The sequence below is a fragment of the Pelobates fuscus genome, chromosome 7 (assembly GCF_036172605.1).
Source record: "Pelobates fuscus isolate aPelFus1 chromosome 7, aPelFus1.pri, whole genome shotgun sequence".
In the NCBI taxonomy this organism is placed as follows: domain Eukaryota; kingdom Metazoa; phylum Chordata; class Amphibia; order Anura; family Pelobatidae; genus Pelobates; species Pelobates fuscus.
In genome coordinates this window covers 57,934,652-57,952,808 of record NC_086323.1, presented here as the reverse complement: position 1 = coordinate 57,952,808, position 18,157 = coordinate 57,934,652, and the positions used below count along the sequence as shown (strand labels likewise).

The 18,157-nt window shown below is 40.9% G+C and overlaps 1 protein-coding gene across 2 annotated transcripts in view; it reads left to right on the top strand.

Annotated features, from left to right (window-relative positions):
- Positions 1-1,751: 1,751 nt before the first annotated feature.
- AXDND1 (axonemal dynein light chain domain containing 1) overlaps positions 1,752-18,157 on the top strand; it is a 59,437-nt gene continuing 43,031 nt past the window's right edge. For both annotated transcript variants that reach the window (XM_063427299.1, XM_063427300.1), the window contains exons 1-4: positions 1,752-2,268; positions 9,863-10,023; positions 12,373-12,473; positions 14,450-14,552. In XM_063427299.1, coding sequence (XP_063283369.1) covers positions 2,166-2,268; positions 9,863-10,023; positions 12,373-12,473; positions 14,450-14,552 — 468 coding nt within the window. In that variant the 5' untranslated portion in view covers positions 1,752-2,165. The remainder of the gene's footprint in view (positions 2,269-9,862; positions 10,024-12,372; positions 12,474-14,449; positions 14,553-18,157) is intronic.

The window sequence follows — 18,157 nt, the reverse complement described above, 5'->3', positions numbered from 1 at the left end:
ACTACTCACAGTTTGATTCTGCTGTATAGATGGATTGCTCCCAGTGTCTCCCTGTCTCCCAGTGTCTCAGTCTCGCACGTCACCCAGTGTCTCAGTGTCCCTATGTATCACAGTGTCAGTGTCCCCATGTCGCCCAGCCCCTAGTCTCCCAGTGTCTCAGTTTCCCCATTTCTCCCAGTGTCCCAATGTCTCAGTGTGTCCCCATGTCACTAGGATACTGGGGACACAGTGAGACATGGGGACACTGAGACATTTAGGGAAATTGGGTGAAATGGGGACACTGAGACACTAGGGACACAGACACTGGGAGACATGGGGACACTAAAACATTTGAGGACACTAAGACACTAGGGACACAGAGACATGGGAACACAGAGACACTGGGAGACTAGGGGACACTGGCTGGGAGACAGACACTTGGGGACACTGGGAGACATGGGTAAAGTTGTGGACATAGACATGGGGACACTGGGACATATAGGGACACTGGGAGACATGGGGACATTAGGCACACTGAGAGACATGGGACACAGACACTGGGAGACTTGGGCACACTAGGGACACTGGTTGGGGGACATGGAGACACTGGGAGACATGGGGACATAGTGTCTCCCAACGTCCCTATGTGTCCCAGTGTCTCAGTGTCCATATTTTCCAGTGTCCCCAAGTGTCTCAGTGTTCCCAGGTCTCCCAGCGTCTGTGTACCCATGTGTCCTAGTGTCTCAGTGTCCCCTAGTGTCTGTGTCCTCTAGTGTCTCAGTGTCCCCATATGTCCCCTAGTGTCTCAGTGTCCCCTAGTGTCTCAGTGTCCCCATATTTTCAAGTGTCTCAGTGTCCCCATGTCTCCCAGTGTCTGTGTCCCCATGTGTCCTAGTGTCTGAGTGTCCCCATGTGCCCCTGCTGCCTTCCCCCCATCCCTCACTTACCTGAGCTGTATAGCTGCTGTCTGTGCTGTGTATCTGCTCCCCCACGGATCAGTGAGTAGTATAGATAGGCAGGGAGGGATATGCTGTAACTTCCTGTTTCTGCCTCTCTCCACAGACAGTGACCCCTACTGGTTGGTGCTGGTATTGCAGAGTAATCTCCTTTTATTCTGAGAAAAATACCTGCATTTGTATTGCCGGTATTACTGCAATACCAGCACGGCCAGGCAGCCTTAAATACCGGCTGTGCTAGTAAAATACCAGTCAGGTGGCAAACCTAAGAGAAGTGTGTGTAAAAAAAAAAAAATGTAAAAAAAAAAAAAAATGTAAAAAAAAAAAAAAATTTTTTTTTTTTTTTTTAAATGGGCCTATTCCATGGGCCTGGGCCTGGAGCTGCAGCTCCATCAGCCCCTATGTTAATCCGGCCCTGCACATGCCCATCATGATATATAACATAACAGCTGGGCACTATACAGCTATGCTATCTACCTCTACTACCTAGCCTACAGCTAATACAGCAGCAGCACACAATGGGTTAAAAGGCCCACACAGAGGCATCATGGGAAGTTCTACCAGGGGAGCGCAGTGTTCGGTTGCCATGGATACTGGGCGGGAAGCGCTGCCATGGATACTGGGCGGGGCGTTGTCATGGAGGCCGCCATGGCGTCCCTGTGTTAGGAATGCTGGGATTAAACTGAGTAATGGGGGCTGGCTGCGGCTGTCACTTACCGGGTCATTCCGTGAGACTGATCTGAGTGAGAGAGACACGGAGTGCTGGCTGAGTGAGAGTGTCACTGAGTGCTGGCTGAAGGCTGAGTGAGTGAGAGAGAGACTGAGTGCTCGCTGAAGGCTGAGTGAGAGAGAGACTGAGTGCTCGCTGAAGGCTGAGTGAGAGAGAGACTGAGTGCTGGCTGAAGGCTGAGTGAGAGAGAGACTGAGTGCTGGCTGAAGGCTGAGTGAGAGAGAGACTGAGTGCTGGCTGAAGGCTGAGGGAGAGTGTCGTGTTCTGGCTGCCTAAAGACTGAGTGAGTCAGTGTGGCTAAAGTGAGAGTGTGGATGATCCAAGTGGCTGTGCTGGTGTCCCTGAGTGGGAGCTTGAGTGACAGGTGTCACTGAGTCTTCCTTGCAGACCCTGAGTGACAGTGTGAGAGATCTCAGTAAATTGTAGTATGTGAGTGTCTATCACAGAGTGAGGGTTGTAAGTGAGAGCCACTCAGTGTCTGTGAGTGCAAGGAATACATTATGTCCCTGACAGAAATCCCCTCTCCCCCTGCTGTACCCAAACCATTGGGAAGGAGAGCAGTGGGAAGCCAATATCTGGTGTCACTTGGAAGGGACATTTCAGGTATGAACAGACTTTGAGCATAGTTAATATGGTGTGACAGGGATGCAGGGTTTGCTGTTTGCTTTATTTATAAATATATCAATATACCTCTAGATACAATGTGATCTACAAACCTCATCATCCCAGATTAGCAAAATAGTGTCTGAGACTGATAATGGGAGTTCTAGTACTCTGCCTTAATGGATCCAAGTTGGTTCTCTCAGTGTGATTTTAAATGTACAATTTTTTTAAAAAAAATTCCCATAAAATGTTGCAATGACAGAAATAAGCTACTCTGGACAATATTAGAATAAATGATAATTCTGACCGAAGCATCCTTAATCCGTGTAAAACATTGGAATGGAAATCTATTTTGCTAGGGTTCTATTCATGAGTGTGTTTATGTTGCATTAAAAATTTATTTTCCTCTGCCAGTTGCATGTGCATTCACACACTTTAATTGTTTTTTTTTAAACCATTATAAAAAAATTCTAAGGAAACTATTATGAAACAAATATTTGTATGTGTGCATTCGCAAAACTGTTAAAGTGGTGAACTGAAAGCAGTATTTTTCAATTAAATGTATTCTCTATTTCAAAGAATTCCAGGTTAAAAGGGAATGTTAATTCAAGGGTTTTTAATATTTAGTTTTACCCTTATATTTAATAAATATCTGTTTATTTTTTTTTTTTTTAATTCTTTATTTTTGTAGTGCACGTAAATAAGACAGGTAAGCTTGAGGTGCCCCAAAAGCAATCCTCAGGAGATTCCCACGCTTAACATGCGGGGTATACGATTAACTGGCACAATTTTATATTTTATCAGGCTTAACTTAACGTTAAATCATCAGTTAAATGTAAGTATATCATGCAAACAGGTTTGGTTCATGCGTGAGTTAGATTAAAGGCAATATAGATAGTACAGGTAGTGTAGTATAACACTAGTGACAACATTCAGCTAATACATGTGTACCTGTTGATGTTAGTACTTGCACATTTTTATATTATAGGTTAATTCACATAGATTTATACAATGGCAAACAAGCTAGGTACATATATCTAACTGCAAATCATTCGTCATGGCTAAGACTTTGCTATTTGTTAGATAAATAGAAAACAAGCTTTGGCGTAGTTGAGATTTTGCACATTTTAGTAAAACATTCGAGTGGAGCATGCAACTGGTCTATCTCCGGCTGCTTAATCATGTGCCTGCTGAGTGCTGCTTAGGCAAAGGAGATAATTAGTAAAAAAAATAAAAATAAAAAATAAAAATAATGATACAAAAAATAAAAATGTAGTAAGCAGATCAAACTTGCGTATATCTAGTGTGGATCGCGATAATACAGTAAAGTCCCTCTTTGGCCGGGTTTCAGTGCGGCCCCTTGTGACCTATTGCTGGCTCACCCGATGCCTCTTTGGGGCTGTGCTGTTCCCTGCTGTGGGTGTCCGTGAATCCCCCGCTGGTTGCGGTAAGTGGTCGGGAGTGGGTGGGGACGGTTGGTGCCTTGGTGCCCTCGTGGGGTCGTCCCTGTTGCTGCGGGTGTCCGGAGCGGGCTGAAGCTGGATTCCTGCGGTGGTCTTCGCATTATTGCTCGGCGTGGGTGAGATACACACCTACCACTCCGCCGCCGTTTTTTGGCTTTATGTCCCGCTGGTGCAGCTTTCCGTTGCTGAGGGTCAGGTGGTGGCTGTCGAGGTGGGTGGCTTGAGCTGGGTGGGCGAGTGTCGCTTTGCTGTAGTAGGTGCTCGAGTTTAAGCCAAAAGTCCATGAATATGCGGTCCAGGTTGGACCCGGGGACGAGTTGGGCCTCGTGGTTGCTTGGGTGCTGCATGGTCTCCGCCATTTTTGGTGGCCTCTCTGCTCTCCGGTCAGTCTCTCCGCCATTAGCTCTTTGTAGGGGGGGACCCCATGAGGTGGACCGGGATCACCCCCACCGGTCCAAAGGGGGGGGGTTGCGGGGTGCCCGTTTATGGCTTTTAGTTTCCGGATGGCTCCAGGTTGGGAGGTCGGCCGCCTCTCCCACCCGGCACATGCCGGGCCGCATGCCTTCGCGGGTGAAATCTGCTGTCCAGTGTCCGCTCATGGGCCGCTTTACCGGTTCACCGTGTGGACTTGGAGGTGGTAAGTCGCTTGGGGTTTCATGTGTTGATTTAAAGAGTGCCTTTTTAGCCATTTTTCCCATTTTCGTAGGGAGCTCTAGTGAGGCACGTCTTCCCTCCATGGCAGTCAGGCCCCGCCCCCATAAATATCTGTTTATAAGGTGTAAAAAATAATGTGTTCAAATCCAAATGGTGCAGTGGCAATTCATGGGGCAGGATGTAAAGGCCTTCTATATACTCAAGAGGAGGTACGTCATACATGGAAATCTAAACACACAGTACAAAACATTAAGAGAAACTCTAAGCAACAAATCCACAACATCTGCATTATTTTTGTTGCATAGCTGATGTCTGCTTTCTCTGGCAATGTATTACTTTTCTGAGAAATGACAATGTTTACAATTGGCCAAGAACATATCTCTAATGGCTATATAACAGCCAATGGAAGCACTTCCTCCTGTCCCTCTTAAAGGAACACTATAGTCACCTAAATTACTTTAGCTAAATAAAACAGTTTTAGTGTATAGATCATTCCCCTGCAATTTCACTGCTTAATTCACTGTCATTTAGGAGTTAAATCACGTTGTTTCTGTTTATGCAGCCCTAGCCACACCTCCCCTGGCTATGATTGACAGAGCCTGCATGAAAAAAAAAAACTGGTTTCACTTTCAAACAGATGTAATTTACCTTAAATAATTGGTCTAGCAAGCTATTAACATAGCAGGGGATAAGAAAATCTTAATTAACCCCTTAAGGACGGACGACGGTTCAGGACCGTCAACGGCATTTTTCCATTGCCGACCGATGACGGTCCTGAACCGTCCTAACTTTAAGATTTACTTACCCGATCGCCGTCGTTCCCCCGGCGGCGATCGGCGGTGCTCCCGTTGTGGGGAGACTGCCTGCAGCCCAGACAGTCTCCCCATGGCGGATTAGGACCCCTGGGGCCATGTGATCGCTCAACAGAGCGACCACATGGCCACAATAGGTGTCCATGTGTCTGCCTGCAGGGGGACTGTCTGTGCTGACAGGCAGTCTCCCTGCATGTGTAAAATCATAAAAAAAAATGAAAGTTAAAGTTAATAAAAAAAAATTATTATTATATATCATATATATAATGTCATGCTAAGTGTATTTTTATATTAATATGTACACATATTAATATAAAAATACACTTATAATTAAATTACACACGTGTATATATATAATAACTATATATATTGTGTGTATATATATATATATATATATATATATATATATATATATTATTATAAAATGCAAATAATAAGTAATTTAAATTAAATTAAACATGTAAAAATAATAATAAAAATTAAAAAAAATTATATATCTATACGAAATTTTATTCTAACTGTATTTTGATATTAATATATATATATATATATATATATATATATATTAATATCAAAATACACTTAGAATGAAATTGTATATATATCTATGTATATATAAATAAATAAAAAATACAAACTATTCATATGTCCATATACAAAATTACATAAATAATTATATAAATATACACGTAGACTTCAAATATATAAATATGCATATATATTTAAATTCTACGTGCGTATTTATGTAATATTTTTACATAATTAAGTTATTTTATTGATTGCAATTTAAGGGACCTGCCTGCCAACCCAGGCCGGAAGTCCAGAGAATTTAATTTGCTATCACTGTATTTTACGCTGTAAAGTTCTACGACACCCTAAAACCTGTACATGGGGGGTACTGTTTTACTCAGGAGACTTCGCTGAACACAAATATTAGTGATTCAAAACAGTAAATCACAACGATGATATTGTCAGTGAAAGTGACTTTTTTGCATTTTTCACACACAAACAGCACTTTTACTGATGATATAATTGTTGTGATACATTTTCCAGTTTTGAGACACTAATATTTGTGTTCAGCAAAGTCTCCTGAGTATAACAGTACCCCCATGTACAGGTTTTATAGCGTTTTTGAAAGTTACAGGGTCAAATATATGGGTCAAATATTTTTATATTGAAAATGGCCCGGTTTGGTTACGTTGCCTTTGAGAGCGTATGGTAGCCCAGGAATGAGAATTACCCCCATGATGGCATACCATTTGCAAAAGAAGACAACCCAAGGTATTGCAAATGGGGTATGTCCAGTCTTTTTTAGTAACCACTTAGTCACAAACACTGGCCAAATTTAGCGTTCAATTTCGTTTTTTACTTTTTTCACACACAAACAAATATGAACGCTAACTTTGGCCAGTGTTTGCGACTAACTGGCTACTAAAAAAGTCTGGACATACCCCATATTGAATACCCTGGGTTGTCTACTTTAAAAAAAATATGTACATGTGGGGTGTTATTCAGAGATTTATGACAGATAATAGTGTTACAATGTCACTATTGATACATTTTAAAAATGTATGTTTTGAAACCGCAATATCCTACTTGTACTTATAGCCCTATAACATGCAAAAAAATAGCAAAAAGCATGTAAACACTCGGTATTTGTAAACTCAGGACAAAATGTTGAATCTATTTAGCAGTTTTTTTCATTCGCTTTTGTAGATGAGTAAAATATTTTTCACATAAAAGTCAAAAAACATGTATTATTTTCAATTTTTCATTTTTTTAAATTAAATTACATGAGATTATATAAATAATGGTATGTAAAGAAAGCCCCTTTTGTCCTGAAAAAAACAATATATAATTTGTATGGGAACAGTAAATGAGAGAGCAGAAAATTACAGCTAAACACAAACACCACAAAAGTGTAAAAAGATGCCTGGTCGCAAATGTACAACATCGCAAAAACAGGCTGGTCCTTAAGGGGTTAAACAGAACTTGCAATAAAGAAAGCCTAAATAGGGCTCTCGTTACAGGAAGTGTTTATGGAAGGCTGTGCAAGTCACATGCAGGGAGGTGTGACTAGGGTTCATAAACAAAGGGATTTAACTCCTAAATGGCAGAGGATTGAGCAGTGAGGCTGCAGGGGCATGTTCTATACACCAAAACTGCTTCATTAAGCTAAAGTTGTTCAGGTGACTATAGTGTCCCTTTAACCCTATGATGTTAAAAACACTATATAGCCCTTCAGTTTTAAAAGTTCTCCATGTTTAATGTGATCAGAAATGCATGGTGATCCTAATGCTACCCATACAGAAGCATTGGATTCACTGTTACTCTATGACAGCGTTTCCCAATTGGAGTTCCGCGAGAACATAAATGGGGTTCCGCCAAAATATCTAAAATCAAAATGCCCGCGGGCGGCGAGGGAGCAGTGGGCAGTGATCTCCCTGCTCAGCTTCCTTGCGCGCACAGCAGTGATGGCGGAGCCGAAATATGACGTCACTCCGGCATCAGTAAGAGGCGCGCGAGGGAGCTGAGCAGAGAGATCACTGCTCCCTTGCCGCCAGCCGCTCAGCAGCTCAGCAGCCCAACTGGACCACAGGAACATAGAGACTCTGTGCCAGCACTCCCAAAAGTAGGGAGGCTGGGTGGAGTAAAATTTCGAAAAAAAATTAATTGTATGTGTGTCTGTTAGGGAGTATATGTGTTTTTGTCAGTGAGTGTGTATGTGTGTCTGTCAAAGAGTTTGTGTATGTGTCACTGTGTGTATGAATGTGCCAGTATATATTTAGTGTGTTTGTATGTGCCTATGTGTGTGTGAGTGTGTGTCAATGTGTGTATATGACAGTGTGTGTATCTGTGGGTGCAAGTGTGTTTAAATGTCACTGTGTGTGTCACTGTATGCCAGTGTGTGTGTGTATATCTGTGTGTCCGATACATATACACATACACACAGTTCCACATACTAGCACATACAAACACAGATACATACAGAACCCCTGCTCTATGAGAAGCTTTGGATTGGTGAAGTATGGTCATTCCCAAGCATGCACTGTAAAACCTCAGTTCATGTAAACAGTGAATTGGACTTGAGATCACCATGGTCAATTCTCTGCCATTTAGAAGTTAAATTGTTTCCTGCAAAGATATGAACAGTGCAGGAGATCAGAAATTTTCAATTCAACAAACTGTGCAATAATGGAAATTCTCTCTTTACAAGAAGTGGCATTACTACTGCATACACAAAGTGATTTAACTCAGAAATGGCAGCAGTGAGACTGCAGGGGCATTATTCATACACCAAAATTGCTCCATTAAGCAAAAGTTGTTTTGGTGACTATGGTATCCCTCAAATCTCGCAATAGGATGTGGGGCTGCAAGGTCAATTGTTTGCTGGTGCTGTTTAATGTTTTTTGTTGGTGGGGGGGAGGGTTTAAAACCAAGTGGGTGTTCTGAATCTAAACACATTAAAGAACACATATAACTTGAAAAAAACAATACATATTTATTTTTAAAGTTCAAGTGTTCTTTTAACCCAGAATGCTTTGAAAGAAACCCAACTTAACATACATCTTCTCATAGGGACTTGACAGACCCTCAATCCATGTATCAAGTACAACCGTCAATATTGTAATACAAGATATCATCATTTTACTTGACGTTGGTTCTATATTGTATCACAACTGTGAACTCTGCCTTGACCTTTGTATATGATTGTTCTTACCACAGTATTTGAAAATGTACAAATAAAGAATATTTAAAAAAACTTTAATTCCATTGTGGCAGCTGGGAAATAAATCCTCAACTTTAAAAGACCACTCCAACGTTAGAAGAAACTATATTTCTGTCGGAGGGATTGTTTTGACATTTAGATTACCGGGCTCCCACAGTGTCCTACAAAAGAAGTAGCCTCTAATTCAGTGGCGACAGGATCTCCTTGCTGTAGCTGCACTTTGCTTTCCTGGAGATCATCACTAGTGATAAGCCACCAATGTTTTTTTCATAGAGAAGCTCTCCTTATGCTTGATCAAGTGTTTCAAGCAAATGAGGTAGGCCAGCCTCATAGATGTCCGATTGACTGGAGAAGGGGGTGTTACATAGGGGGGAGTTAGAAAAGTGCAGTTTTATTTATTTTTTAAATAAGGCTGCAGAGACACTCTGTTATTCATTAAATCATTTCAGCATTAGGGGTTTGAAATATTACTTTAATACAAGTCACTTACATCTTCCTGCATCATCACTGAAGGTCAATGTGGCTATCCAATTATTAATCTATCCAATTACGAAGTTTGATTAATGTCACATTGTGTTTATGAGTAATTCAGCTGCTTTTAAGCTTATGTTATTTTTTTTTATTTTTTTCAGAAGACCACAATTAATTACTCAAATACAGGTTGTGAATGTGGTAACTATAGTACACTTTGCACCAGAATTACTTTAGTAAATATCTGAATTTGTTTGTTTCTCTTTTTTGCATTTTAAGTTAAAGCTAAAATTAAGAAAGAGCACAATAAGTTCAATATTATTACATCTCTATAGTAAACATGTCTTTAAAAAAAATCAAATGCAAATCGTATGTTCTCTTTGAGTATATAAAATTTAGATTTATACCGCTATACCTATCTGAAAATGTATTTTATTAACATTATTTTATTTTGCAATTCACAGAAGTACAGGGCAGTGATCTTGCATTGGAGAAATTCAAGCATTACTCACCACGTCTGCAGTGTGACTACATCCCTGATGAAATTGTTCAAGTTCTGTCCTCTACTGCACTTCCTATTGACAGATCTGATCAGGATGGCGCCAAGAGACCTAAAGATGCAAGGGTACGGTATATATAAAACGCAATGCTATAATAATAAAATCAGTGCATGATTTTGTTTTATTTCTTTTTATTCAGGACATATTGGTATTTGCAGGATCATGGAAGCCATGGCGTTTATTTACAATATAAAACTTGTTCTGATGTTTTGGTTTTGTACTAATAATAAAAATAAAATACCTGTTAGGTCTGAACTCCTACCAGTTAAACAGTGATGGCTTAGCGATGTGATCAGCAGGCACTTGAGCTGCAGCTCCATGAGTTTGTTAAACCTAAAATTCCCATGATCTCTAGCTATTTGTAAATTGCCAGATAATTATGGATGTTGTAGGCTAATATCATCTGTTGGTCTGCAGTTCAACTCCCCTGCTTTATACACTAAACACCAAATTGTTGTGCATTAAAGGTATACTATAGTGCCAGGAATATAAAGCTGTATTCCTGGCACTATCGCACCCTGTGCCTCCACCCCTCACAGGTGAATAAAGGGTTACAAACCCTTTATTTACTTACCTGATCCTAGCTCCGCTTCCTCCGACATCCCATGATGAGAGGGCTCTAATGCCAACACGCAGTCAATTTTGCGCTCAAGTTAGACCTCCCATTAATGCCTTCCTATGGGTAAAAATCTGACGCAGGGTGTCCTCATGCAGAGCGTGAGGACGTCCAGCGTCAGATACCGGACCAAATGTCCGTTTCAATTCAAAAAGCCCTCTAGTGGCTGCCTGGTAGACAGCCACTGTGGGCAGACTTAGAGCTGCAATGGAAACATTGTAGTTTCTCTGGAACAGCAATGTTTAACATTGCAGCAATAAGTGCAAGAGGGACACTGAACCCAGACCACTTCAACGAACTGTTGCTCCATCCTGGTGGCCTGCAATAACAATGCTTTCCAGGCCTGTAATGGTAAACTGAAATATTTCCTAGTGGGCTTCAGGATCTGAGGTTGGCCAGACTGATGGATTATAAAAGAGTGCTTTCTGAAATTAGACAGTGCTATACCTCCCAACTCCAACGTCCTGTGAATTGGGACACCGGTAGGAGGGAGGTAAAGGGGGTGGGCCTTTCCCAACGGGCGGACTCACCTGACAAGCGTCCCTTTCTTGGAGGTTAATGGCAGGTCAGCCAGGTGTCAATACACACCAGACTGTCAGTCCATCACTCAGGCCAGTCCACTGAGGGAAGAACATACAGGTAGCACTGTTACAGTGCATCTAATGATATGCTCGTACCATGAATGTTGGAGACAGCGGGAACACCAGGGAAATAAGGTAGAACGATGGGACAAAATGCAAAAATTGGGACTGTCCTGCCAAAATCTGGACGGTCGGGAGGCATGCAGTGGTCATGACATGCATAAAGCATTTGGTCTGTGATTGGTGGCAGTGGAGTCGCAGGAAACAGTGTGTGCCTATTGTGTATGTTCAGTCATGCTGCACAGGTCATATGTATTGAGTTTGCAGGGGTATGTAATGTCACACCTCACAACTCTAAAAGGCTTCATTTTTTAGATCCACATACTGTATTGCTCCACATAACTAGGACTATCCACACATATCTGTCAGTTTTGTGCAAAGTAGGCCGTTCATTTGTACTTGCCTCTCATGCCAAAAGTTATCAGCCCACCATTGATCCCTGACTGATAGAGGGGCTAATATGGGTTGTTGCTGCACAGGGAAGAGGATAAAGTGACATGGGCAATGGCAAACTATTCAGGTACTATTAAGCTACTTGGGTTTTTGTATGATTTCTTCTTTCTGTTGAGAGATTACTTTGCAGTGTTAAAGGGATACTCTACTGTCCAAATAAATAGAAAAAAATCACTGTTTAGTAGGTATCTCCCCATGAAAACATACAGTTATTTAATTATGCATTTTTTCATCGGTGGTATATCTAAAAACAGCTTGCAAAAGCTGCAGTTCTCTTGTCTGTTGCCATTGCATTCTGTGGGAGTCCAGTGCCAGACTAAGGTAGGGGCTCTGAGAAATCACCTGCCTCTTGATTTTAGCTTCACTGAGCTGAACAAAAACAACCAGTTATCTGATTGAAAGCCATGGGGATGTAACAAGGTTAATTTATAAAAGTGACAATTTCTATAGAATCTGCAGTTTTTACAAAATGGAAAAAAAGAGGATATACTCTTCACACATAAAGCACTTCAGCAAGCTAACATGCTTTAGGGGTCCGGAGTGCCCCTTTAAAGACCAATTGTCTTTTACACCCCATCATTTAAAGTGCTGCAGATACTTATGGAAAGGGAGGCATTTGTGATGTTTTAAGAAGTATATCAATAGGTCATTATGAAGGTCATTTTGGTAGTTAGTGTGTTTATAACAATATATTTCTCTCTCAGGTCTGCCTGCGTTCCACTGACCCGGTCTGGAGCCACCCATCTCGCAGGACCAAGTTTAAGCACTTGATAGACCAGCCCGTTTGTTCAACAGGAGCAGGCCGGTAAGCTGCAGGACACATTGCTGAAATTGTATTCCTGGAATGCCACTGTGACTTGACTGTTCTTATCTCCCACATGGGAGTATTTTGTAATTCATTTCCGTTATCATAACATGCAGACTCTCTGTTTAGTTGGTCTCCACATGATCAGTCATGTTGCTTATTTTCTGGACTCAAAAGCTTTTTATTTAAATAGCTGAGACATGAAAGATAACAATTCTTCAAGGATTACATGAGATCACAGTTTCTTAAAGTTATGTTATATCTAATTTTTACCAATTTTTTTCTCCAGCTTCAAAGTATATGCACAATAAAGAATTCATGCAATGGATCTTATTATACTGCTTTATTTCTCTACAAGCAATGTAACAAAGTGTAATTAAAGGGACACTATAGGGTCAGAAACACAAACATATATTCCTGACCCTATAATGTTAAAAACACCATCTAGGCCCCTTGTCCCTTTGCCCCCCTAAATATACTAAACTCTTACCTTTATTCTAGTCTGCTGCTGCTGCCTCTGCCCCTCATCTGCCTTCTTGGCTGACATCAGAAGTGATGATCCCATAGGAAAGCATTGGATTGGCTGAGCTTGTCCAGGAGGCAGATCAGGGGCATAGGTAGCACAAGCCAAACACAGCTCTGGCCAATCAGCATCTCCTCATAGAGATGCATTGAATCAATGCATTTCTATGATTAAATTCAGTGTCTCCATGCAGAGGGTGGAGACAATGAATGGCAGTGCTGCACCAGAACAAATATAATAAGCTGTAGTTGTTCTGGTGACTAGTGTCCCTTTAAGATTGTTTGGAGTTTCAGTTCTAATTGTACTTCTACCAATGTAGCTTTATTAAAGGGTTTATTGCATGCTGTAAAGATTTAATACAAAACTTAAATTAACATGATTTCTTTTACATTATTACAAATATTATTTGTCAGACGAACCACTAGATCTTGCGGTGGTGGAGGCTCATTGCTGGTGGTCCAGTGAGTGGAAAAATGAGCAATGCTGGGCTCAGTTTCCAGTGTCTTAGCTTTTTTTCCCCTGAGTCTGTATGCAGTGGGACAAGCAGAGACACTGAGTGCTTAACCGTCATGCTCATTTCAGTGCACTAGCTGGTATTTCCTGAGAATACTTCGGGGGCGGACTACAATCAGACTCTAATAGTAGGGAGGGGTGAAGCACTTAAACATGGATCTTGTGGGAATGCAACCTCATCCTCTTTTCCTAATTTGTGAATATAATCCCTATATTTTACCAAGGGATCATACTTGTTCAACCTACCTGCATTATCCTCCTTGAACTGACACATGGTTACTGTTTCTCTGGTGTCTCCTTGACGGGGTCCCTATTTTCAGATATATATGTTATAATACTTTGTTTTATTCTTTTTGTTTATCTTTTTTAAGTGGAGTCGCTCATCTCTATGGTATTCAGATATGTAACCCCAAAACCAATACTGCTGCTGACACACTGCATAGTTTCCAATAAAAAAATTGAATCGTGAATAACCTTGTCAGAGTCTCTTGCAATCATCCTGGGGAAAAGTGTATACTTCTAGCTTTTTCAGGATATGTTACTGATGCTTTTAGAATGGCAGGTGGAGTGTTCACACGATCTTTACAGCAGGGGCCTCAAAGTAATTTTACCTGGGGACCTCCTGCCAAGTTTACTTTACCATAGGGACCGCAGATCCATACTGTCAGATTTGTGCCTATACATGCAAATCAGTTCTCCAGTACACACAGACACATAGCTACACATTCACACACAACTACACACTCACATACATTGTTAAACAAGGCTGCTCAGCCTTGTTATCCACAGCAAATAAGAAGATGATCGCAGCCCTGATGAAGTCCAGGCCACCAGCAACCCAGGGCTTAGACATACCTATATTCCAGGATAGGTGGACTGAGTATTTAGGGGGCTGGTTGTTTGTGAACTCTGTTCTACAGCAATATTATTTCTCTTCTAGGGACATTTCATTCCTCTGTGATGCTTTACATATAAAAAAGAACAGCAAAGAAAGCAAATCTGTGCAGCCGACAGACCGAAAAGACACATCCCCTCGACCTACAGTGAGTGCCTGTTTCCTCTATCTAAACTACCTCAACAATAATGAATCAATATATCTGTTAAATGGAAACTCCAGACCCGAAAGCATTTTAGGTTGCTGTAAGAGTGTGTCCTCTTTTTTCCATTTTGCAAAAAATGCAGATTTCAATTAAAATTGACAGTTTTAAAAATGAACCTAGCAACACCCCCCTGACTTTCATGCAGACAGCAGGTAATGTTACTTCCTGGTTTGGTTAGCTCAATTTAGCTAAACTCAAGAGGCAACAATTGCTCAGAAAACCTGACTTTCAAATACTTCTCATTAAGCTGCATTGGGAGGTCTGTGATTGGACAGCAACAGAAAGTCTGGGCGAGGTTAGAAGGGGAGGTATTGCAAAGGCGTCAGACAAGAGAACTGCAGGTATTGCAAGATATTTTTAGATATACTGCAATGAAAAAAATACATAAACGCATACACGTTTTAATTTGGGGTATATCTATTAAACAGTGATTTTTTTTAAATTTGTATTTTGGGCAGTGGAGTGTCCTTTTAATCTGTTGGCTCAGTAATGATTAAACTTGGAACTGTAGATGTTTTCGAACTACATATCCTATCATGCTTAGCCATTCTTTAGGATAGTTGGGAGCCGTAGTTAAAAATGAGCAGTGCCTGGGGTTAGCCATCATTGTTTTCACACCTCTGATTTGTACTGTTTATTTTGCTTTTATTTTCTATTCACATTGTATATTACACAATTTTTAATCTTTGTTTTTCTGTTGCTATTCCACTTCTTTCTCAAGCTCATTTAGATCATACTTTAGTTTTTGAGTTAACCTGCAGCTTCCTGAATGCTTTGAGGGCTACAAAGTGTTTACTCTTCAAGTGCCCAAAGAGCTCACGTCTAAATTCATGCCTTGCAATCTATATTTACTAATTCTTTGTGAGTGTAGCAGCCTTATAGCCCCAATATTGCCAGGCATCATTACACTAGATTGCGTTGCTCGTTGCTGTAATGACATCGTTTTTTCCTATGATGTAAAAAGTAAAGACAAATAAGTCGATGGGGCCTGATGGAATACACCCAAAGTTATTAAAAGAGCTTAGTGATGTACTAGCAAAACCATTAACAGATTTATTTAACCAATCATTAGCAGGAGTAGTCCCAGAAGATAAGAAATTAGCGAATGTTGTGCCCATTCACAAGAAAGGTAGTAGGGAGGAGTCGGGCAGCTATAGGCCAGTAAGCCTTACTTCAGTAGTGGGGAAAGTAATGGAAACCATGTTAAAGGATAGGATTGTTAAACATCTAAAAACACATGGATTTCAAGATCAAAGACAGGATGGGTTTACTTCAGGGAGATCATGCCAAACTAACCTTATAGATTTTTTTGATTGAGTAACTAAAATAATAGATCAGGATGGTGCAGTAGACATTGCTTACCTAGATTTCAGTAAGGCTTTTGACACTGTTACACATAGAAGGCTTATCAATAAACTGCAATCTTTAAGTTTGGATTCCAATATTGTTCAATGGGTTAGGCAGTGGCTGAGTGACAGGCAACATAGGGTTGCAGTCAATGGAGTATATTGGAAGCATGCTCTTGTCATCAGTGGGGTACCTCAGGGATCTGTACTTGGACCCATTATCTTTAATATTTTTATTAGTAATATTGCAGAAGGACTTGATGGTAAGGTATGTCTTTTTGCTGATGATACTAGAATATGTAACAGGGTTGATGTTCCAGGAGGGATAAGCCAAATGGAAAATGATTTAGGTAAACTAGAAAAATGGTCAGAGTTGTGGCAACTGACATTTAATGTGGATAAGTGCAAGATAATGCATCTTGGACGTAAAAACCCAAGGGCAGAGTACAGAATATTTGATAGAGTCCTAACCTCAACATCTGAGGAAAGGGATTTAGGGGTGATTATTTCTGAGGACTTAAAAGTAGGCAGACAGTGTAATAGAGCAGCTGGAAATGCTAGCAGAATGCTTGGTTGTATAGGGAGAGGTATTAGCAGTAAAAAGAGGAAAGTGCTCATGCCATTGTGCCTGCTAGTGAGTTAACTTGTGTGTGCTTGCTAGTGAGTGAGCTTGTGTGTGTGTGTGTGCGCTAGTGAGGGAGCTTTTGTGTGTTTGCGTGTCTGCTAGTGAGTGAGCTTCTGTGTGTGTGTGTGTGTGTGTGCGCGCGCGTGCACGCGCATGCTAGTGAATAAGCTTCTGTGTGTATGCTAGTGAGGGAGCTTTTGTGTGTGTGCGCGTCTGCTGGTGAGGAAGCTTCTGTGTGTGTGCGCTTGCTAGTGAGTGAGTTTGTGTGTGTGTGCCTGCTAGTGAGTGAGATTGTTTGTGTGTGTGTGTGTGTGTGTGCGCGCCTGCTATTTAATGATCTTGTGTGTGTTTGTGTGCCTGCTAGTGAGTGAGCTTGTGTGTATGCTACTGAGTGAGCTTGTATGTGTGTCAGTAAGCTTGTCTGTGGTGAGCATGTGTGTGTCACTAAGCTTGTCTGTAGTAAGTATGTGTGTGACCATGTGTGTGTCTGTGAGCTTGTCTCTAGTAAGCATGTGTGTGTCAGTGAGCTTGTCTGTAGTGAAGCATGTGTGTGTCAGTGAGCTTGTCTGTAGTGAAGTGTGTGTGTGTGTGTGTGACAGTGGGCTTATCTGTAGTAAGCTTGTGTGTGTGACAATGGGCTTATCTGTAGGAAGCTTGCATGTGTATCAGTGTCTGTACTATTTTTTTGTTTGTGTACCAGTAAGCTTGTCTGTGTGTGTCATTGAGATTCTGTCAGTTAGCCTATTTGTGTGCATAAGTGAGATTGTGTTTTTATGTCAATGAGCTTATGTATAACAATGAGTTTGTGTCAGTAAGATTGTCTGTGTCTGCATGTGAGTATGCTTTACTGTATAATTTAATTACCCTGAAATGACTAATATTTTGAATTAGAAAAAGAAATATACCAATAATATATTTCTATATTTTTATTATTGGTATATTTATTTAATTTAATATATATTAGAACACACACTACATGGCACAATGACTTATGGGGCGGCATAGATTTTTTTCCAGAGCTGCTTTGTATCCCTAGTCTGGCCCTGCTGGTGAGACCTCACTTGGAGTATTTTACGCAGTACTGGAAACCATATCTCCAGAGGGATATTGATACTTAGGAGAAAGTTCAGAGAAGGGCTACCAAACTGGTTCATGGATTACAAGATAAAACTTACCAGGAAAGGTTAAAGGATCTTAACATGTATAGCTTGGAGGAAAGACGAGACAGGGGGGATATGATAGAAACATTTAAATACATAAAGGGAATCAACACAGTAAAGGAGGAGACTATATTTAAAGGAAGAAAAACTACCACAACAAGAGGACATAGTCTTACATCAGAGGGGCAAAGGTTTAAAAATAATATTAGGAAGTATTACGTTACGGATAGGGTAGTGGGTGCATGGAATAGCCTTCCAGCTAATGTGGTAGAGGTTTTCACAGTGAAGGAGTTTAAGCATGCGTGGGATAGGCATAAGGCTATCCTAGAATTAAGATAAGGCCAGGGATTAATGAAAGAAGTATTTAGAAAACTGGGCAGACTAGATGGGCCGAATGGTTCTTATGTTGTTAAGGAG